General features: G+C 40.3%; 1 protein-coding gene across 1 annotated transcript in view; it reads left to right on the top strand.

Moving 5' to 3' along the window:
- Window positions 1-23,148, top strand: part of LOC134752771 (CLIP-associating protein) — a 105,866-nt gene that overhangs the window by 18,337 nt on the left and 64,381 nt on the right. The window contains exons 4-7 of the mRNA XM_063688466.1: window positions 17,221-17,321; window positions 19,659-19,835; window positions 21,593-21,717; window positions 22,477-22,590. Coding sequence (XP_063544536.1) covers window positions 17,221-17,321; window positions 19,659-19,835; window positions 21,593-21,717; window positions 22,477-22,590 — 517 coding nt within the window. The remainder of the gene's footprint in view (window positions 1-17,220; window positions 17,322-19,658; window positions 19,836-21,592; window positions 21,718-22,476; window positions 22,591-23,148) is intronic.

Genomic DNA, 23,148 nt, shown 5'->3' with positions numbered 1-23,148 from the left:
TGTCTCAAAATCGAGAAATTGCTTAGTTGTGAGCTAGCATCCCCGCCACTGCAGGTCTTACTCCCAGCATCTCAGCAGTTCTGGATAGCCAGCTCCCTATTCCACTAGAATACACACAGTTCTATCTTCTAGAAGGAAATTTTACAGTTTTGATAAACTATATCCGAAAATAGTTGCTAAATCGTGTAATTGCTAAGTTCTGAGCTAGCATTCCAGCCAATGCAGGTCTTATACACAGCATCTCAGCAGTTCTGGATAGCCAGATCCCTAGTGCACTAGAAAACACACAGTTCTATCTTCTATCACGAAATTTGACATAGTTTTGATAGACAATGTCCGAAAACAGTCGCGAAATCGAGTAATTGCTAAGTTCTGGGCATAGCATCCCAGCCAATGCTGATCTGATACCCGGCATCTCAGCAGTTCTAAATAGCCAGCTTACTAGTGCACTAGAATACACCCAGTTCTGTCTTCTAGAACGAAAATTGGCAGAGTTTTGACAGACTGTCCGAAAATTGTCTCAAAATCGAGAAATAGCTAAGTTCTGAGCTAGCATCCCAGCCAATACAGGTCTTACACACAGCATCTCAGCAGTTCTGGATAGCCATCTCCCTATTGCACTAGAATACACACATTTCTGTCTTCTAGAACGAAAATTGGCAGAGTTTTGACAGACTATCCGAAAATTGTCTCAAAATCGAGAAATTGCTAAGTTCTGAGCTAGCATTCCAGCCAATGCAGGTCTTACACCAAGCATCTCAGCAGTTCTGGATAGCCAGCTCCCTACTGCACTAGAATACACACAGTTTGGTCTTCTAGAACGAAATTTGACACAGTTTTGATAGACTATGTCCGAATAGTCACAAAATCGAGTAATTGCTAAGTTCTGGGCATAGCATCCCAGCCAATGCTGATCTAATCATTTTGATTCTGACGTAAAATTCTGTTTTGCATTTGCTTGCACATATGCATTCTTGCATTCTTTAAAAATATGCCTTTTGTGCCGCTCAAGGGTTTAATGTTTTCGCACAGTAAAACTCAAAAAGAAAACATATGACAAATTCCTAGACAAATTATTGTTCACATCAAGGTATTCGAAAAGGGAACTTTTCTTCCCTGCTAGGAGGGATCAAAGTGGCACTTTTCTGTTCAGGGACATTTTATTGCCAGTTTAAAATATTATAATATGTTATAATCGATAACGTGCATACTATTTTTCTAAGTTAAATAATATTTTTCCCCGCACTAGCTCGGAAAGCCGTCTTTTATCCTTTAAAACAAGCGAGGAAAAACGCATTTTATCCACTAGTGGGGAAAGTAATTTGACCTTGGGATGGAGCGTGTTTAAGTAGCTTGACAGATAACAAAACGTAAAAAGCTCATAATAATGGTTCGTTCGATATTAATTATCATTAAATAAATGGTTTGAGAATTTAATAAAAAATACCAAATTTAGCTTTATTAATGATTTTAAGTCATAAACCTTAGATTCGATAACAAACATTTCTTTTTTTAAATGATGTTGTATGTAATTCTGAACGCACAAGTTGCAATTCGAGTCGATGCAATTTCAAAACGCATCGTCAAAAATGTCAACATTGTCAACAAAAAATTTCTCACCGACTCCGACACCTAAAAATACACAACTTCCAGTTTTCTGTTATAATATCGTATTATCGTTAAAAAATTAGTGATTCCAGTGATGAAGATGATCTAACGCCTGTGGATGTTGCACTTTCCTCGCTATAGTGAGGGGAAAGTTTTGTGTTACACACGGGTGCAAGTGTATTTTACTTCTCGTGTGTTAAAACACTCGCTACGCTCAGGATTCTATTTTAGAACCACTCGCTTCGCTCGTGGTTCAACTATAGAATCCTTTCGCTTACTCGTGTTTCAATTCCACACTCGCGGGTAAAATACAACTTTGCACCCTTGTATAACAAATAACTATTGTTGTAATTGTAAACAATAAATGTAATTAGCGTATTTTAAATTAATTAATAGCATATTTAAATGAAGTAAATTAATTAATTAGCGTAATATTTACAAAGAAACGTAAAAAAACATTAGTTTAATAATTTATTTTTATTTTGACATTTTAGGTCTCCTTAAACGCATCCATACTTGTCTATGCAATTTAAAAAGTTGATATTTAAAAAGTTTTTTACAAATATTTCACAAAGCAGAATTATGCGGTTCTGTATTGTGTATAAATTTCTAAATACTTAGTTTAAATCAATAACTTTATAATAATAAATATAAGTAATATCAGTCTTCATAGTGTTCTTCCGAAGATTTGGTTTAAAGGGGTAAGAGCTAATTTGTTACCAGAAAAATCCACAAAAATAATGTACTTGATTTTTATTGTATCATTTTAGGTGTTTGCTGCTGTCTTTGAAAAGATATTAGGTACATAATTATGAGCTGTAGGTACTTTTAATTTGTCAGTACAGTCACGTCTGAAAATATCGATACGGACAAAGTGCCAGAGGTATGTACCTATACTAAGGTCGTGTATACATATATTTGGCACTTGTCCGTATCGATCTTTGCTTAAAATACAAATGTTTTGAGACCTAATAAACCTAATATGTAATTTCCTCATAGGTGATGTGAAAAGCACTATGTGTCTGGGGTGTCACATGGTAGCAAAATTATTTTCACCTTGGGCGTTAACACATGAATCCCTCACTACGCTCAGGATTCTATTATAGAAGCCTTCGCTTCGTTTAGGATTCAATTGTACGCCCTCGCCGTAAATATGTCATTTTGCTCCCTTGTGACAGGTTGTGACACAATCTACTATTGTACCAACTAAACTAACTAATATAGTTACTTTATTAATTTGTTTTATGCAAATTATAAATTTAATAAGTACTTGCATTTTTTTAATTAAATGCAAGTATCTAATAAATTTCCAATTAAAAACTAAAATCATTTTACAGGCAATGGTACGGGCAACTTAACGGCCTGATTTAGTTAAATTATGTTTTATCCCTTTCTTACAAATGCATAAGTCAAAATGACAGATAAAGACAAACAATTCATAGCTAATTCAGGGAAGTAACGCGTTTAAGAAAAAAACCGGCCAAGTGCGAGTCGGACTCGCGCACCGAGGGTTCCGTACTTTTTAGTATTTGTTGTTATAGCGACAACAGAAATACATCATCTGTGAAAATTTCAACTGTCTAGCTATCACAGTTCATGAGATACAGCCTGGTGACAGACGGACAGCGGAGTCTTAGTAATAGGGTCCCGATTTTACCCTTTGGGTACGGAACCCTAATAACGCCATTAGTATTATTAGTAGTAGTGGTATTTTTAGTCGTATAAGTATGATTTTGGCTCCGCTATAAATATTTCTTAGTTACATACATACATACATATAATCACGCCTATTTCCCGGAGGGGTAGGCAGAGACCACGGATTTCCACTTGCTACGATCCTGACATACCTCTTTCGCTTCCTTCACTTTCATAACATTCCTCATACACGCTCGCCGGTTTAGGGTGCTCTTGACCTGGCCTTTCTTCAGGATTTCCCCGATCTGATCAGAGAAAGTCCGCCGAGGTCTGCCCCTTCCAACTCCCGTTTCTACCTCTCCCTTATATACTCTCTTTATTAGCCTTTCTTAGTTAACCCTTAAATATGCAATAAACTTGCAAAATTTTCCTAGATATACAATAATAATGTAATGAACTAAATTTGTAATTATGTTAATTTGTTACTGTATATGCCCAGTCAAACAAACCTATTTGTAATTGATGAACCTTCATAAACCAAATATTCACCCTACAATAATGACTTGTAAAATGTATTTTATTTTACCAATAAAGATCTGTATATCTGTAATATAACCGACTCTCTCTTACCTACAATGATACAATGCATATCGTCAAGTAAATTCTCCCTAAGCTATGGGACCTTTTTTACAAATAAGTACTTAGAGCGTAAAATTGGTCGATCTTATATTATAAACGAGACCAATTACATATTTTATACAATCGTGATATAATAGAGAGCTTTTCAGTCCAGTACCGTGTTTAAGCAACGAAGCTTGCTGAGTTGCTTAAATTAAGGTACGAGATTGAAAAGCTTGATTATATCACTATTGTATATAATACTTTTTCTACGAGACAAAAAAATAATACTTTCAACTAGTAGAATCATATAGGTAAACAAACCAAAAGTATACAGCTAAGATACGCAAGCTGCCGCAGCCCGCGATACCTTCATACAGTTCATACCGATGCCCCGGCCGCCGGGCCCGGCGCCCCCGGCGGGTTGGTCAACGACACCTCCTCGTAACTCATGAGGCCCTGGTACCGGCTCCGCGCTAAATTCAATTTTAAGACAGTTTTTTTCTCGATTTTGGCCACCGTAGCCTATGGAGACTAACAAGCAACGCTAAGTGGTTTTCGTAGGGTATGGATGTTGCTATATAACGGGTGTCACATGCGCGTTTCTGACTTATGAAGAAATTGTTTCTACTACAACATAAAATAAAATGTTTTTGTTGGCCAACCAATCACAAAGCAGATGCATTGAATCGAGTCTCCTCGAAATGTATGAAGTTCTATTTTCAAAATTTTATAATTGACTAAACCGTATCGATAAAATTCTTATGCTCGAGTCGGAAGTGCCATAGCCTATCCAACGTTGAAAAGAGTAAGGTTGTAGTGTTGCATGTGAAGTTGTAATACGCAGATTATACTCGACGAGTAGAAAAAATATATTAATAACGGGTCACTCACGTATTTTAAGTCGAAAAACGCTCCCCCCCCCCCGCATCCGACCCGTTAGTGACCCGTTATTAATATATTTAATATGTCTGTGTCTCACGGAAGTTATGAGACCAATTACCTTGCTTGTTTAATGAAATAATGAATGAGACACCAAAATACGTATAAGCATATATTATGCTTCTGTAAAAGGATGTAATAAAATAAAACGTATCAATATGTAGAGTCCACATTAAAAATATGTAAACGTTATTATTGTGCGTAGTGACACATAGTTTGCAAAAAAAATCCCTTATGAAAATCCTGTCTAAACTAATTTAAATTTATATTTACTTGAAAAATTCAATCAGATTCAGATGGCTCACCGCGAAAATCGGAGTTTGTTATCTGCGTCTCTATCGCTCCATTATGCAAGTGCGATAAAGAGGCAGACAACTTTCGTTTGTAGCGACAGGCCCTCCGAGTACCCTTATTTGAGTTGAAGGCGAACTTAAACTTTAGTGATCACGTTAACTCACTCGCAGTCCGGCTCGCTCGCACCAACATAGTGTGAGCAAGAGGCAAGAGTACAGGGCTATAACCATTTACCTCGGCGAACCTTTTCATTGTTTCTAATATCTGCTCTAGTATCTTATCTCTGCCCCTTGTCACAGAAAGCCAATTATAATATAAAATAAAGCAATCAGTCGCACACTGCATCTCGTTGTTGTCGCTACTACTCCCTAACTCGCTATACGCTCTCTGAAAATTCTGACGACCCTTGGCTATTCATCTTGGACTCTGGTGATTTCCCTGATATTGACCCTGGCTTGTTTTTGAATTCCGATTCCGCTTTTATACCGCTAAACGCTATCCGTTTGGATAACTTTGGTTCGAATAAATCTTGGTTTCTACACCAATATAAATCTGTGTTTGTATTCTGCGTTTCTTTCTGTTCGAATATTCATTGTATTAACAATTATTTCGTACAATTTGCAATATAAACAAATAAATAAAACTATAAGTCAAAATAAGGTCGTTTGGTTTTGTTGTAATAAATAAATCGAAGTCAAAATCGATTGGTCGTTTCGTTTATGTCTATTTGTTTGTTGCTGTCCGAAAAATGTAAAAAAAAAAAGGTTCTATTACTTGGAACTGTTAAGTGGGATTGGAGCGGTCATGCCTTACGATAAGGATAAATTGGGGGAATTTTTACTTAACGACGTAGAATGTCGAACCGTCGACGAACATGGTTCCATACCTCTGCCGATTATTCAACAGTCTTTCAAAACTCTGCCAAATTTCGTTCTAGAAAATAAAACTGTGTGTATTTTAGTGAACTAGGGAGCTGGCTATCCAGAACTGCTGAGATTCTGGGTGTAAGACCTGCATTGGCTGGGATGCTAGCTCAGAACATAGCAATTACTCGATCTCACGGCTGTTTTCGGACATAGTTTATCAAAACTCTGTAAAATTTCGTTCTACAAGATAGAACTGTGTGTATTCTAGTGCACTAGGGTTCTAGCTATCCAGAACTGCTGAGATGCTGGTTGTAAGACCTGCATTGGCTGGGATGCTAATCTAAGAACATAGCATTTACTCGATTTTGAGACAATTTTCGGACAGTCTGTCAAAAAGTCTGCCAATTTTCGTTCTAGAAGACAGAACTGTGTGTATTCTAGTGCACTAGTGAGCTGGCTATCCAGAACTGCTGAGATGCCGGGTATCAGACCTGCATTGGCTGGGATGCTAGCTCACAACTAAGCAATTTCTCGATTTTGAGACAATTTTCGGACAGTCTGTCAAAACTCTGCCAATTTTCGTTCTAGAAGACAGAACTGTGTGTATTCTAGTGCACTAGTGAGCTGGCTATCCAGAACTAGTGAGATGCCGGGTATCAGACCTGCATTGGCTGGGATGCCAGCTCAGAACTTAGCAATTTCTCGATTTTGAGACAATTTTCGGACAGTCTGTCAGAACTCTGCCAATTTTCGTTCTAGAAGACAGAACTGGGTGTATTCTAGTGCACTAGTGAGCTGGCTAATTAGAACTGCTGAGATGCCGGGTATCAGATCAGCATTGCCTGGGATGCTATGCCCAGAACTTAGCAATTACTCGATTTCGCGACTGTTTTCGGACATTGTCTATCAAAACTATGTCAAATTTCATTCCAGAAGATTAAAACTGTGTGTATTCTAGTGCACTAGGGTTCTAGCTATCCAGAACTGCTGAGATGCTGGTTGTAAGACCTGCATTGGCTGGGATGCTAATCTAAGAACATAGCATTTACTCGATTTTGATACTATTTTCGGACATAGTCTATCAAAACTCCATAAAATTTTGTTCTAGAAGATAGAACTGTGTGTATTCTAGTGCATTAGTGAGGTGGCTATCCAGAACTGCTGAGATGCCGGGTATCAGACCTGCATTGGCTGGGATGCCAGCTCAGAACTTAGCAATTTCTCGATTTTGAGACAATTTTCGGACAGTCTGTCAAAACTCTGCCAATTTTCGTTCTAGAAGACAGAACTGTGTGTATTCTAGTGCACTAGTGAGCTGGCTATTTAGAACTGCTGAGATGCCGGGTATCAGATCAGCATTGGCTGGGATGCTATGCTCAGAACTTAGCAATTACTCGATTTCGCGACTGTTTTCGGACATTGTCTATCAAAACTCTGTCAAATTTCCTTCTAGAAGATAGAACTGTCTGTATTCTAATGCACTAGGGTTCTAGCTATCCAGAACTGCTGAGATGCTGGGTGTAAGACCTGCATTGGCTGGGATGCTAGCTCATAACTAAGCAATTTCTCGATTTTGAGACAATTTTCGGACAGTCTGTCAAAACTCTGCCAATTTTCGTTCTAGAAGACAGAACTGTGTGTATTCTAGTGCATTAGTGAGCTGGCTATCCAGAACTGCTGAGATGCCGGGTATCAGACCTGCATTGGCTGGGATGCCAGCTCAGAACTTAGCAATTTCTCGATTTTGAGACAATTTTCGGACAGTCTGTCAAAACTCTGCCAATTTTCGTTCTAGAAGACAGAACTGGGTGTATTCTAGTGCACTAGTGAGCTGGCTAATTAGAACTGCTGAGATGCCGGGTATAAGATCGGCATTGCCTGGGATGCTATGCCCAGAACTTAGCAATTACTCGATTTCGCGACTGTTTTCGGACATTGTCTATCAAAACTATGTCAAATTTCCTTCTAGAAGATAGAACTGTGTGTATTCTAGTGCACTAGGGTTCTAGCTATCCAGAACTGCTGAGATGCTGGTTGTAAGACCTGCATTGGCTGGGATGCTAATCTAAGAACATAGCATTTACTCGATTTTGAGACTATTTTCGGACATAGTCTATCAAAACTCCATAAAATTTAGTTCTAAAAGATAGAACTGTGTGTATTCTAGTGCATTAGTGAGGTGGCTATCCAGAACTGCTGAGATGCCGGGTATCAGACCTGCATTGGCTGGGATGCCAGCTCAGAACTTAGCAATTTCTCGATTTTGAGACAATTTTCGGACAGCCCATCAAAACTCGGTAAAATTTCGTGATAGAAGATAGAACTGTGTGTTTTCTAGTGCACTAGGGAGCTGGCTATCCAGAACTGCTGAGATGCTGTGTATAAGACCTGCATTGGCTGGAATGCTAGTTCAGAACTTAGCAATTACTCGATTTAGCGACTATTTTCGGATATAGTTTATCAAAACTCTGTAAAATTTCCTTCTAGAAGATAGAACTGTGTGTATTCTAGTGGAATAGGGAGCTGGCTATCCAGAACTGCTGAGATGCTGGGAGTAAGACCTGCAGTGGCGGGGATGCTAGCTCACAACTAAGCAATTTCTCGATTTTGAGACAATTTTCGGTCAGTCTGTCAAAACTCTGCCAATTTTCGTTCTAGAAGACAGAACTGTGTGTATTCTAGTGCACTAGTGAGCTGGCTATCCAGAACTGCTGAGATGCTGGTTGTAAGACCTGCATTGGCTGGGATGCTAGCTCAGAACTTAGCAATTTCTTGATTTTGCGACTATTTTCGGACATAGTCTATCAAAACTGTCAAATTTACGTCTAGAAGATAGAACTGTGTGTATTCTAGTGCACTAGTAAGCTGGCTATTTAGAACTGCTGAGATGCCGGGTATCAGATCAGCATTGGCTGAGATGCTATGCCCAGAACTTAGCAATTACTCGATTTCGCGATTATTTTCGGATATAGTTTATCAAAACTCTGTAAAATTTCCTTCTAGAAGATAGAACTGTCTGTATTCTAGTGCGCTAGGGTTTTAGCTATCCAGAACTGCTGAGATGCTGGTTGTAAGATCTGCATTGGCTGGGATGCTAGCTCAGAACTTAGCTATTTCTTGATTTTGCGACTATTTTCGAACATAGTCTATCAAAACTCTGTCAAATTTCCGTCTAGAAGATAGAACTGTGTGTATTCTAGTGCACTAGTGAGCTGGCTATTTAGAACTGCTGAGATGCCGGGTATCAGATCAGCATTGCCTGGGATGCTATGCCCAGAACTTAGCAATTACTCGATTTCGCGACTGTTTTTGGACATTGTCTATCAAAACTCTGTCAAATTTCCTTCTAGAAGATAGAACTGTGTGTATTCTAGTGCACTAGGGTTCTAGCTATCCAACACTGCTGAGATGCTGGTTGTAAGACCTGCATTGGCTGGGATGCTAATCTAAGAACATAGCATTTACTCGATTTTTTGACTATTTTCGGACATAGTCTATCAAAACTCCATAAAATTTAGTTCTAAAAGATAGAACTGTGTGTATTCTAGTGCATTAGTGAGGTGGCTATCCAGAACTGCTGAGATGCCGGGTATCAGACCTGCATTGGCTGGGATGCCAGCTCAGAACTAAGCAATTTCTCGATTTTGAGACAATTTTCGGACAGTCTGTCAAAACTCTGCCAATTTTCGTTCTAGAAGACAGAACTGTCCGTATTCTAGTGCACTAGGATTCTAGCTATCCAGAACTGCTGAGATGCTGGTTGTAAGACCTACATTGGCTGGGATGCTAGCTCAGAACTTAGCTATTTCTTGATTTTGCGACTATTTTCGGACATAGTCTATCAAAACTCTGTCAAATTTCCGTCTAGAAGATAGAACTGTGTGTATTCTAGTGCACTAGTGAGCTGGCTATTTAGAACTGCTGAGATGCCGGGTATCAGATCAGCATTGCCTGGGATGCTATGCCCAGAACTTAGCAATTACTCGATTTCGCGACTGTTTTTGGACATTGTCTATCAAAACTCTTGTCAAATTTCCTTCTAGAAGATAGAACTGTGTGTATTCTAGTGCACTAGGGTTCTAGCTATCCAGAACTGCTGAGATGCTGGTTGTAAGACCTGCATTGGCTGGGATGCTAATCTAAGAACATAGCATTTACTCGATTTTGATACTATTTTCGGACATAGTCTATCAAAACTCCATAAAATTTTGTTCTAGAAGATAGAACTGTGTGTATTCTAGTGCATTAGTGAGGTGGCTATCCAGAACTGCTGAGATGCCGGGTATCAGACCTGCATTGGCTGGGATGCCAGCTCAGAACTTAGCAATTTCTCGATTTTGAGACAATTTTCGGACAGTCTGTCAAAACTCTGCCAATTTTCGTTCTAGAAGACAGAACTGTGTGTATTCTAGTGCACTAGTGAGCTGGCTATTTAGAACTGCTGAGATGCCGGGTATCAGATCAGCATTGGCTGGGATGCTATGCTCAGAACTTAGCAATTACTCGATTTCGCGACTGTTTTCGGACATTGTCTATCAAAACTCTGTCAAATTTCCTTCTAGAAGATAGAACTGTCTGTATTCTAATGCACTAGGGTTCTAGCTATCCAGAACTGCTGAGATGCTGGGTGTAAGACCTGCATTGGCTGGGATGCTAGCTCACAACTAAGCAATTTCTCGATTTTGAGACAATTTTCGGACAGTCTGTCAAAACTCTGCCAATTTTCGTTCTAGAAGACAGAACTGTGTGTATTCTAGTGCACTAGTGAGCTGGCTATCCAGAACTGCTGAGATGCTGGTTGTAAGACCTGCGTTGGCTGGGTTGCTAGCTCAGAACTTAGCAATTTCTTGATTTTGCGACTATTTTCGGACATAGTCTATCAAAACTGTCAAATTTACGTCTAGAAGATAGAACTGTGTGTATTCTAGTGCACTAGTGAGCTGGCTATTTAGAACTGCTGAGATGCCGGGTATCAGATCAGCATTGGCTGGGATGCTATGCTCAGAACTTAGCAATTACTCGATTTCGCGACTGTTTTCGGACATTGTCTATCAAAACTCTGTCAAATTTCCATCTAGAAGATAGAACTGTCTGTATTCTAATGCACTAGGGTTCTAGCTATCCAGAACTGCTGAGATGCTGGGTGTAAGACCTGCATTGGCTGGGATGCTAGCTCATAACTAAGCAATTTCTCGATTTTGAGACAATTTTCGGACAGTCTGTCAAAACTCTGCCAATTTTCGTTCTAGAAGACAGAACTGTGTGTATTCTAGTGCATTAGTGAGCTGGCTATCCAGAACTGCTGAGATGCCGGGTATCAGACCTGCATTGGCTGGGATGCCAGCTCAGAACTTAGCAATTTCTCGATTTTGAGACAATTTTCGGACAGTCTGTCAAAACTCTGCCAATTTTCGTTCTAGAAGACAGAACTGGGTGTATTCTAGTGCACTAGTGAGCTGGCTAATTAGAACTGCTGAGATGCCGGGTATAAGATCGGCATTGCCTGGGATGCTATGCCCAGAACTTAGCAATTACTCGATTTCGCGACTGTTTTCGGACATTGTCTATCAAAACTATGTCAAATTTCCTTCTAGAAGATAGAACTGTGTGTATTCTAGTGCACTAGGGTTCTAGCTATCCAGAACTGCTGAGATGCTGGTTGTAAGACCTGCATTGGCTGGGATGCTAATCTAAGAACATAGCATTTACTCGATTTTGAGACTATTTTCGGACATAGTCTATCAAAACTCCATAAAATTTAGTTCTAAAAGATAGAACTGTGTGTATTCTAGTGCATTAGTGAGGTGGCTATCCAGAACTGCTGAGATGCCGGGTATCAGACCTGCATTGGCTGGGATGCCAGCTCAGAACTTAGCAATTTCTCGATTTTGAGACAATTTTCGGACAGCCCATCAAAACTCGGTCAAATTTCGTGATAGAAGATAGAACTGTGTGTTTTCTAGTGCACTAGGGAGCTGGCTATCCAGAACTGCTGAGATGCTGTGTATAAGACCTGCATTGGCTGGAATGCTAGTTCAGAACTTAGCAATTACTCGATTTAGCGACTATTTTCGGATATAGTTTATCAAAACTCTGTAAAATTTCCTTCTAGAAGATAGAACTGTGTGTATTCTAGTGGAATAGGGAGCTGGCTATCCAGAACTGCTGAGATGCTGGGAGTAAGACCTGCAGTGGCGGGGATGCTAGCTCACAACTAAGCAATTTCTCGATTTTGAGACAATTTTCGGTCAGTCTGTCAAAACTCTGCCAATTTTCGTTCTAGAAGACAGAACTGTGTGTATTCTAGTGCACTAGTGAGCTGGCTATCCAGAACTGCTGAGATGCTGGTTGTAAGACCTGCATTGGCTGGGATGCTAGCTCAGAACTTAGCAATTTCTTGATTTTGCGACTATTTTCGGACATAGTCTATCAAAACTGTCAAATTTACGTCTAGAAGATAGAACTGTGTGTATTCTAGTGCACTAGTAAGCTGGCTATTTAGAACTGCTGAGATGCCGGGTATCAGATCAGCATTGGCTGAGATGCTATGCCCAGAACTTAGCAATTACTCGATTTCGCGATTATTTTCGGATATAGTTTATCAAAACTCTGTAAAATTTCCTTCTAGAAGATAGAACTGTCTGTATTCTAGTGCGCTAGGGTTTTAGCTATCCAGAACTGCTGAGATGCTGGTTGTAAGATCTGCATTGGCTGGGATGCTAGCTCAGAACTTAGCTATTTCTTGATTTTGCGACTATTTTCGAACATAGTCTATCAAAACTCTGTCAAATTTCCGTCTAGAAGATAGAACTGTGTGTATTCTAGTGCACTAGTGAGCTGGCTATTTAGAACTGCTGAGATGCCGGGTATCAGATCAGCATTGCCTGGGATGCTATGCCCAGAACTTAGCAATTACTCGATTTCGCGACTGTTTTTGGACATTGTCTATCAAAACTCTGTCAAATTTCCTTCTAGAAGATAGAACTGTGTGTATTCTAGTGCACTAGGGTTCTAGCTATCCAACACTGCTGAGATGCTGGTTGTAAGACCTGCATTGGCTGGGATGCTAATCTAAGAACATAGCATTTACTCGATTTTTTGACTATTTTCGGACATAGTCTATCAAAACTCCATAAAATTTAGTTCTAAAAGATAGAACTGTGTGTATTCTAGTGCATTAGTGAGGTGGCTATCCAGAACTGCTGAGATGCCGGGTATCAGACCTGCATTGGCTGGGATGCCAGCTCAGAACTTAGCAATTTCTCGATTTTGAGACAATTTTCGGACAGTCTCTCAAAACTCTGCCAATTTTCGTTCTAGAAGACAGAACTGTGTGTATTCTAGTGCACTAGTGAGCTGGCTATTTAGAACTGCTGAGATGCTGGGTGTAAGACCTGCATTGGCTCGGATGCTAGCTCACAACTAAGCAATTTCTCGAGTTTGAGACAATTTTAGGACAGTCTGTCAAAACTCTGCCAATTTTCGTTCTAGAAGACAGAACTGTGTGTATTCTAGTGCACTAGTGAGCTGGCTATTTAGTACTGCTGAGATGCCGGGTATCAGATCAGCATTGGCTGGGATGCTAGCTCAGAACTTAGCAATTACTCGATTTTGAGACAATTTTCGGATATAGTTTATCAAAACTCTGTAAAATTTCCTTCTAGATGATAGAACTGTCTGTATTCTAGTGCACTAGGGTTTTAGCTATCCAGAACTGCTGAGATGCTGGTTGTAAGACCTGAATTGGCTGGGATGCTAGCTCAGAACTTAGCAATTTCTTGATTTTGCGACTATTTTCGGACATAGTCTATCAAAACTCTGTCAAATTTCCGTCTAGAAGATAGAACTGTGTGTATTCTAGTGCACTAGTGAGCTGGCTATTTAGAACTGCTGAGATGCCGGGTATCAGATCAGCATTGCCTGGGATGCTGTGCCCAGAACTTAGCAATTACTCGTTTTCGCGACTGTTTTCGGACATTGTCTATCAAAACTCTGTCAAATTTCCGTCTAGAAGATAGAACTGTGTGTATTCTAGTGCACTAGTGAGCTGGCTATTTAGAACTGCTGAGATGCCGGGTATGAGATCAGCATTGGCTGGGATGCTATGCCCAGAACTTAGCAATTACTCGATTTCGCGACTATTTTCGGATATAGTTTATCAAAACTCTGTAAAATTTGCTTCTAGAAGATAGAACTGTCTGTAGTCTAGTGCACTAGGGTTCTAGCTATCCAGAACTGCTGAGATGCTGGTTGTAAGACCTGCATTGGCTGGGATTGTAGCTCAGAACTTAGCAATTTCTTGATTTTGCGACTATTTCCGGACATAGTCTATCAAAACTCTGTCAAATTTCCGTCTAGAAGATAGAACTGTGTGTATTCTAGTGCACTAGTGAGCTGGCTATTTAGAACTGCTGAGATGCCGGGTATCAGATCAGCATTGCCTGGGATGCTATGCCCAGAACTTAGCAATTACTCGATTTCGCGACTGTTTTCGGACATTGTCTAACAAAACTCTGTCAAATTTCCTTCTAGAAGATAGAACTGTGTGTATTCTAGTGCACTGGGGTTCTAGCTATCCAGAACTGCTGAGATGCTGGTTGTAAGACCTGCATTGGCTGGGATGCTAATCTAAGAACATAGCATTTACTCGATTTTAAGACTATTTTTGGACATAGTCTATCAAAACTTCATAAAATTTTGTTCTAGAAGATAGAACTGTGTGTATTCTAGTGCATTAGTGAGGTGGCTATCCAGAACTGCTGAGATGCCGGGTATCAGACCTGCATTGGCTGGGATGCCAGCTCAGAACTTAGCAATTTCTCGATTTTGAGACTATTTTCGGACAGCCTATCAAAACTCGGTCAAATTTGGTGATAGAAGATAGAACTGTGTGTATTCTAGTGCACTAGGGAGCTGGCTATCCAGAACTGCTGAGATGCTGTGTATAAGACCTGCATTGGCTGGAATGCTAGCTCAGAACTTAGCAATTACTCGATTTAGCGACGATTTTCGGATATAGTTCATCAAAACTCTATCAAATTTTCTTTCTAGAAGATAGAACTGTGTGTATTCTAGTGCAATAGGGAGCTGGCTATCCAGAACTGCTGAGATGCTGGGTGTAAGACCTGCATTGGCTGGGATGCTAGTTCACAACTAAGTAATTTCTCGATTTTGAGACAATTTTCGGACAGTCTGTCAAAACTCTGCCAATTTTCGTTCTAGAAGACAGAACTGTGTGTATTCTAGTGCACTAGTGAGCTGGCTATTTAGAACTGCTGAGATGCCGGGTATCAGATCAGCATTGGCTGGGATGCTAGCTCAGAACTTAGCAATTACTCGATTTTGAGACAATTTTCGGACAGTCTGTCAAAACTCTGCCAATTTTCGTTCTAGAAGACAGAACTGTGTGTATTCTAGTGCACTAGTGAGCTGGCTATTTAGAACTGCTGAGATGCCGGGTATCAAATCAGCATTGGCTGGGATGCTATGCTCAGAACTTAGCAATTTCTCTAATGCGAGACTATTTTCGGACATAGTCTTTCAAAACTCTGCCAAATTTCGTTCTAGAAGACAGAACTGTGTGTATTCTAGTGCACTAGAGACCTGACTAACCAGAACTGCTGAGATGCTGGGTACCAGACCCGCATTGGCTGGGATGCTAATCTAAGAACATAGCATTTACTCGATTTTGTGACTATTTTCGGACATAATCTATCAAAACTCTATCAAATTTCGTTCTAGAAGATAGAACTGTGTGTATTTTAGTGCACTAGTGAGCTGGCTATCCAGAACTGCTGAGATGCCTGGTATCAGATCTGCATTGGCTGAGATGCTATGCCCAGAACTTAGCAATTACTCGATTTCGCGACTATTTTCGGATATAGTTTATCAAAACTCTGTAAAATTTCCTTCTAGAAGATACAACTGTGTGTATTCTAGTGCACTAGGCATCTGGCTATCCGGAACTGCTGAGATGCTAGCTGTCAAATTTGGGATTTTAGCTCAAACTTAGCTTTAATCAGAATATACCTACAATTTCTTTTGATGTTCGTGTCCCATACATATATGGAAAAAAATTTTTTTACAGTTTTGACTAGAACTCGTTATATATCGTCTAGAAATGTTAGTATCTTACGTTTGAATGCTATTTTGAGGCTGTGGAGTGGATAACGGCTGGGATGCTGGAGTGTCAAAATGTGAAGTTAGCATCTCATTTTCAAATTTCATTTTTTTCGCGAAAATGAGCAGAACTATGAAAAAAAACCACCTAGAACTGTAGAACTATTAGGGATGCTACTAGAACTCTTAAAAAAGATTGAGATGCTAGCACTTGATATGCTAGGTTCACAGACACCGATGTCTGTAGATATAAACGGATATTTAGTCGTCGATTTGATGAGGTTTGTCCCTCTGGCTGGGGTAGGCCTTCTACCCGGCCTTGTATAACCATACTTACTCACTGCTAGCCTTTGTCCGTAGACGTTTTGTCTCTTTGCCCTTGGCATAGGCCTCTCCCATATTCCTCCACGCGTCCCTGCCCAGAGCAGGCAGACAGGTCTTCTCCGCGAGGCTCCAGCCACCTTTTGTTTTGTTGCCCAGGAAAAATCTTCGAAAGATTCCCCAGCGCCAGGGGGAGGCACTGACTGAGGATATGTGAGATTTCTACTCACTAAAAAACCTGGGGTGTTCGTCTCTCTGCCTTTGGGGTGGAGTCACGGGCACGCGGCGTCACTCATCCGCAACCCCACCAGCAGCTGCCCATTAGGACCCATCACCGGGTGGATGCTTGCCCGAAACCACCATTAAGGGCATGTCCGAACACTTGACATGCCTTCCAACCCGAGGACCTCTTCCCTATGGGTGGCTACCTGCCTGAACTCGTCTTCCCGTCTCATTTTTTGACCATACGTCCTATTGAATGGTGTTGTCTGATGAGTTAATATATTTGTATTTATTTATTTGCATAATCATGTTCATTACATTACATAGATGGTATTTACAAAGTAAGAGGCACTGATACCCTGGTGGGGCATAGCAAAAAATATCTTACACACTAACATAAAAAATTTACATATTAAGATACAATGATAATTTATCAAAAACATTCATATAAAATTCAATGCAATTAAATTCAATTGGTATAGTATTTAAATAATGTCACATAATTTCCAAATAAAAGTCATATACTTATACACCTTAGTCATATACTAAGTTGACATGCACCTATGCACATATTTAACCTGTGTGTTGTTTGCAGGTGGCCCAAAACGGGCTGGAGACGATCGCGGCGCTCGCCGAGCGGCTCGGATCGGATTTTTCCTGCTACGTGCCCTCGGTACTGCCGCATATCATCGACAGGTAACATTTCACTTTTTGGTGATTACACAGGCAAAGGAACACTGCGAGCTTGTTGAACAAATTCCCGACAGTCCTGACCATCACGGTTCTTATGCTTCATGTGCGATAAGGACCTTTCTATAAGACTTTCTGTTGCAAATTTCAGATGGAAAGGACCATAGCACTTGAAGCTTAAGGACCCTTTTGTAATGGAAAGCCACATATATCCATAAGGTTTACGAATTATCAGTGTGGATGTAACTTTCATGTCCACTTAGCAACCTTTAAAGATGACATCATTAGGAGAGGCCTAGTTAGCGGCCCGTCGGAGCGTTACATCACAATGCTATATCTTTGTTTATATTCAAGTAGCATATGGTACGGATAAAGGTGAGCCATTTTTAGGGTTCCGTAGCCAAATGGCAAAATCCGTAACCCTTATGAATTCGTCATGTCTGTCTGTCTGTCCGTCCGTCCGTATGTCACAGCCACTTTTTTCCGAAACTATAAGAACTATACTGTTGAAACTTGGTAAGTAGATGTATTCTGTGAACCGCATTAAGATTTTCACACATAAATAGAAAAAAAAAACAATAAATTTTGGGGGTCCCCATACATAGAACTGAAACTCATTTTTTTTCATCAAATCTATGGATAGGTCTTCAAAAATAATATTGAGGTTTCTAATCAGGGACCGGACAACCCTTTCCGCGATAAAACCCTTTCAATGGGTGACACTTAAACACGGCTAACACATTGAAAGACTTTCCCTTTTGAACTGCAAGCCTATTCATACCCTTACCTTTGACTAACCCTTACCGAAAAGCTAACCAAAAATAAGGCTAGCTCTTAATAAGGGTTACCCTTATCTTTAAGCGCTTTTTATAAAGGTTTCCCTTTGCGTGAAAGAGACAGGATTAGTATATATCTACGGTAGTGTATGAAAAGGAAAGAAAATACGTGCCTAGTCAAAGAACGCCGCCGTCGCCGCCGACGATCGCTCGGATTCGAAGTAATGTGTGCTTTATGAACAATGTAGACGACTTAAATTAGCACGCTTATATGCTAAAAGGGAAGCCCTTTATAAGGCTAACCCTTATAAGCAATTAAGCTTTAAGGTGTTGGTGAGCGGATGATAAGGGTTTTGTAAGGGTATTTGGGCTACCGATTACTCAAATGTGGTAGCTTTATATAAGGGTTTTTAAAACCAAAACAAAGGGTTTCGTCTGGCAAAGGGTATGGTGAGTTAAGCCTTATGAAATACCCTTATAAAACCCCGATAAGGGATAGCGGGCCGGTCCCTGTTTCTAATATCATTTTTTTCTAAACTGAATAGTTTGCGCGAGAGGCACTTCTAAAGTGGTAAAATGTGTGTCCCCCCTGTAACTTCTAAAATAAGAGAATGATAAAACTAAAAAAAATATATGATGTACATTACCATGCAAACTTCCACCGAAAATCGGTTTGAACGAGATCTAGTAAGAATTTTTTTTTAATACGACATAAATCGTAAACCGCAATTTACCTTTCACTCACGTTTCACATAAAAAATACATTGTTTAAATTGTGTAATGTACGGAACCCTCGGTGCGCGAGTCCGACTCGCACTTGGCCGGTTTTTGTTGTCTCTGTATTTTGGAGATATTGGGATGAGGCCGTTATAAATTCGATAGTTTAACGATAGGTATAACAATTTTCGATATTCTTTTCGTTTTCCAATATTCTATTCGAATTTTACACGTTATTTACTAGGCTATATTTATTTTGTCTATTCAACCAGTAAAAATAGTTATTAACGTCGTCTAAATTATGGCGATACACACACATTGACACTGCGCCTTGCTGCGGCGAACGAAATGTCATCGTCTTACCCCCTTATTCATTTACCAAAATGAGTTTTTCCTGCATTGGTTGTCCGCGCATCAGCAACCGAACCGTAAGTAGTTTAGTTTTTTAGTTTTTAGTGAGTTTTATTTTATTTTTATTCGATTTTATTTTTACCGTATTTCTTTTTATGTTTTATTGTATTGTATGTGATGGGTCTATTGCCTGAATAAAGAAACATTCATTCATAAACGTCTACTAAAGTTGACAAGCGGCTAATAATCGTTTGTCCCTTTCCATCATACCAATACGTCAGAAAGGGACAAACCATTATTAGCGGCTTGTCAACTTTAGTAGACGTTTATTAATAAGGGGGTTAGTGTACGGCCTGAGGGGCGCGTCCGGCTAAGCGTGCTTTGAGGCCGATCCCATACAAAATTGCATTTTTTTAACGCCGCCGCACGCTCCGCTCGAATTTGCACACTTATTCTGATAGTTATTATATCGTTAATACTATAAAAACCTTTTCTCCAGGCTGGCAGACACAAAGGAAGGCGTCCGCCACATGGCGCGAGTCTGTATCGCGGCGCTAGGGGAAAGTCGTGCCGCCCCGCCCCGCGCGCTCCTAGCACGCCTCATCCCCGCGACGCAACACAAGGCGCCACACACGAGGGAAGAGGCTGTTAGAACCATTCAAACACTACTAGACACGTAAGTATTAGCCCCACACCTGAACATAATAACTCCACTGAGCGAATTAACCGAACGCTTATTAAGAGCTGAGTCCCACACCTGAACATAATGGCTTCACTGAGCGAATAAACCGAATGCTTGTTAAGAGCCGATACATGCCACATATCACATATCTCACCCATGCTACGTAACACAAGGCGCCACACACGAGGGAACAGGTTGTTAGGACCATTCAAACACTACTAGTCACGTAAGTATTAGCCCCACACCTGAACATACTAACTCCACTGAGCGAATTAACCGAACGCTTGTTTCTAAGAGTCGCCACCGAGGCGCCACATACTAGTGAAGAAGCTGTTTGGACCGCACAATCACTGGTAGACACTAATAGACACGTAAGTATTGCCCCAAACCCTTTTAGATAAGTTGTCTGTATCGCGGCCCTAGGGGAGAGTCGTGCCTTCCCGCCCCGCGCTCCTCGCCCGTATCACCCGTTCGTAAGCAGTGCCGCCGAGTAGCGTTCGTAAGCAGTGCCGCCGAGTAGCGTTCGTAAGCAGTGCCGCCGAGTAGCGTTCGTAAGCAGTGCCGTCGAGTAGCGTTCGTAAGCAGTGCCGCCGAGTAGCGTTCGTAAGCAGTGCCGCCGAGTAGCGTTTGTAAGCAGTGCCGCCGAGTAGAGTTCGTAAGCAGTGCCGCCGAGTAGCGTTCGTAAGCAGTTCCGCCAAGGCGTCATAGAGTGCGCTGTCAAGACAAGAATAGAATAGAATAGAATAATTTTTATTGACAATAGAAAACAGTTTTCAGACACATGGATACAGTGGATCCCAAACTAGGCTATGCCTGTGACTTGGGGTCCTAGAATGCAGTTGACATTAAAGAATGTTACACCTATTTTATTTAAATTTGAATAAAGACAAGAAACATGACATCAAGAAATGAAGCTGTGCTGTCAAGCAATCTCCAGACGAGAAAGAACGGGTGTAGGTTACGTCTGTGGCGGTTCCTGGATCTAACCTACTGTTTTGCTCAGCTTGATATGAGGAATGTAACATGTAACGTTAGCTAGTTGGATATCGTATTTTATTGAATGCACTCGTCCATGTTTAAAAGATCTATTGTGTTCTCTCTAGTATGATACGCCCGCGATTACACCGTTAGGCCTGATTTCCTCCTACGCTGATGTCGGTCACTGACGTCGGTCGAGCGTACCGTCGGAAGAAAAGTCTGGCGCGGACATCAGCGTCGTTGTGCGGGGGCCCATAGAACATTCTTTTAATTCGTACGCTCGACCGACGTCAGCGAACGATGTCAGCGTAGGAGGATATCAAGCCTTAATGTATGGAGCACGTAATTTATGTCAAGATTGTCAAGATTGGTCAACGTGTAATTTAAAAAGACTGAAAATAATTATTTATTATTATGTTAATAATGATGAAATTGATAATTCAATGAATACCTATATTAGGTAATCCGTATTTTTTGACATTTAGATTTTTATTCTAGAAAGTTTCTAGACTAGTATTTTTTTATACAATTTTGCTGTTTGACGATCCTTTTGTGAAATTCTTATTATCAAGTTTCACATATCTATAATAATTCAATGTTTTTAAGGATAATAATAAGTGCATCAATAAATTGCTCTGATATTTAGATTGAGGTAATATTTAAAACTTGACAATTTAAAAGTGCTTGTTGCTAGGCCTATTTGAATAAAGAATATGTTGAGTTTGAGTTTGACTGCGACTACAGTATAGTAAATGACATTTTATCTATTTCAGGCACGGCGCGCAAGAACTGCAACTTCGAGCGGCCGTACCGAACCTCGCCGGGCTTTTAGGGGACCCCAGCAGTCCAGTGAGGGATGCGGCCATGCAACTACTAGTCGACATGTACAGACATGTTGGTGAGTACTCCTATAATCAATATAGGAAATATTGATTTACAAAATTAGGAAGAATAAACTGACAGAAGTTGGAAAAAAATGGGTTAAGAAACTTAAATTGTGCCATTTTCAACTAAAAAGGTACTTACACAACTTTGGGAACAAATCAAATTATTTTATTGAATATTTTTATTTTTGATTTTTAAGTAGTCACACTACTATTTATAAATCGAATAGCACGTACGGCTTGCCCTTAGAGTTGATCGAAGACGCCTAGTCTTAGTAAGATGGCATACAGTCGAGAAATTGGGATGGGTTCCGCCGTAGCGAGGTGGCCTAAGGGTTCAAGGTGTTAGCCCGGATTGCTAAAGACGCCGGTTCGAATCCGGCCTTCACCACTGGAGGGCTTCGTCACTTTTTCTTTAATATATGTGATCAATTTCAGTTTATAAAAAGGTACTTATTGTTGGTTGTCAATAAGGAGTTATTTTCATTAAGCACCAATTTGAAATCAACCTTATCGGCAAACAACAATGTGGTAAAACTATGCTCTTTGCAATATTCTAACAATATTTAAAAATCGTTAAATTACGACGAACATAATCGAAATAGGAAGAGGACGCCATTTTAAACTTCTTACTTATTGCACCGACTGCGTTTCGATAATCTGAGCAATTTTACGATTTTACTCACTTTTTACGATGTGCCGTCTTATTTCTACTGACACAGTGGGTGTGCCAGACTTGCCAGAGTATAAATGCATTATTCTACTGTTCGTAGGTGAAAGACTGAGAACTGACCTGAAGAAGAAGGAACTGGTGCCGGCGCAGAAGCTGGCGCTGCTGGAACAGAAATTTGACGAGGTCCGGGAAGCGGGCCTATTACTACCCACAGGTAAATACAGTGTTTTCTTAAATACTTACTTAGCCATATTTTGTTTGCTGAAAGTGTAGGTCCTATTGAAATCATTTATTTTACACACCAAATCTAAAATTGTGAATTAAATGTTTGCCTACAGACCACAATTAGTAGGCGGAGCACCATAGACAATCGAGGTCATTACACATAAGCGCTCTTGTACAATTGCTCCTCTATACCATTGGCAATGATGGTCCATTACAGAATGGACGACGACATGATGGGACTTCCGGTTCGAACGCCATCTTGATAGTAGCCTCGTGATTAATTCCTTTGTTTTTTGCTCATTAATATTGTTTAAAGTGTAATATCGATAGCTTTATTATACAATAATCTAATGTGGTAGTGTGCAGTGAATGGAGAATTAATCTCAAAGCGTGTTTAACCACCATTTTGGAGTCAACGGCCGGTAGTCCACGTGCTTCTCGTAAAATCCAGCTATCGGTTTTACGAGACAACTACAACAACCACCGAACAGCGTCGTGCTCTAAGAGCATTTATTTTGTTCCTACCCTTTTACGTGACATTGGCTAC

The sequence above is a fragment of the Cydia strobilella genome, chromosome 25 (genome assembly GCF_947568885.1).
Source record: "Cydia strobilella chromosome 25, ilCydStro3.1, whole genome shotgun sequence".
NCBI lineage: Eukaryota > Metazoa > Arthropoda > Insecta > Lepidoptera > Tortricidae > Cydia > Cydia strobilella.
Note: the sequence above shows the minus strand (reverse complement) of the source record. Positions and strands in the feature narration are given on the sequence as shown.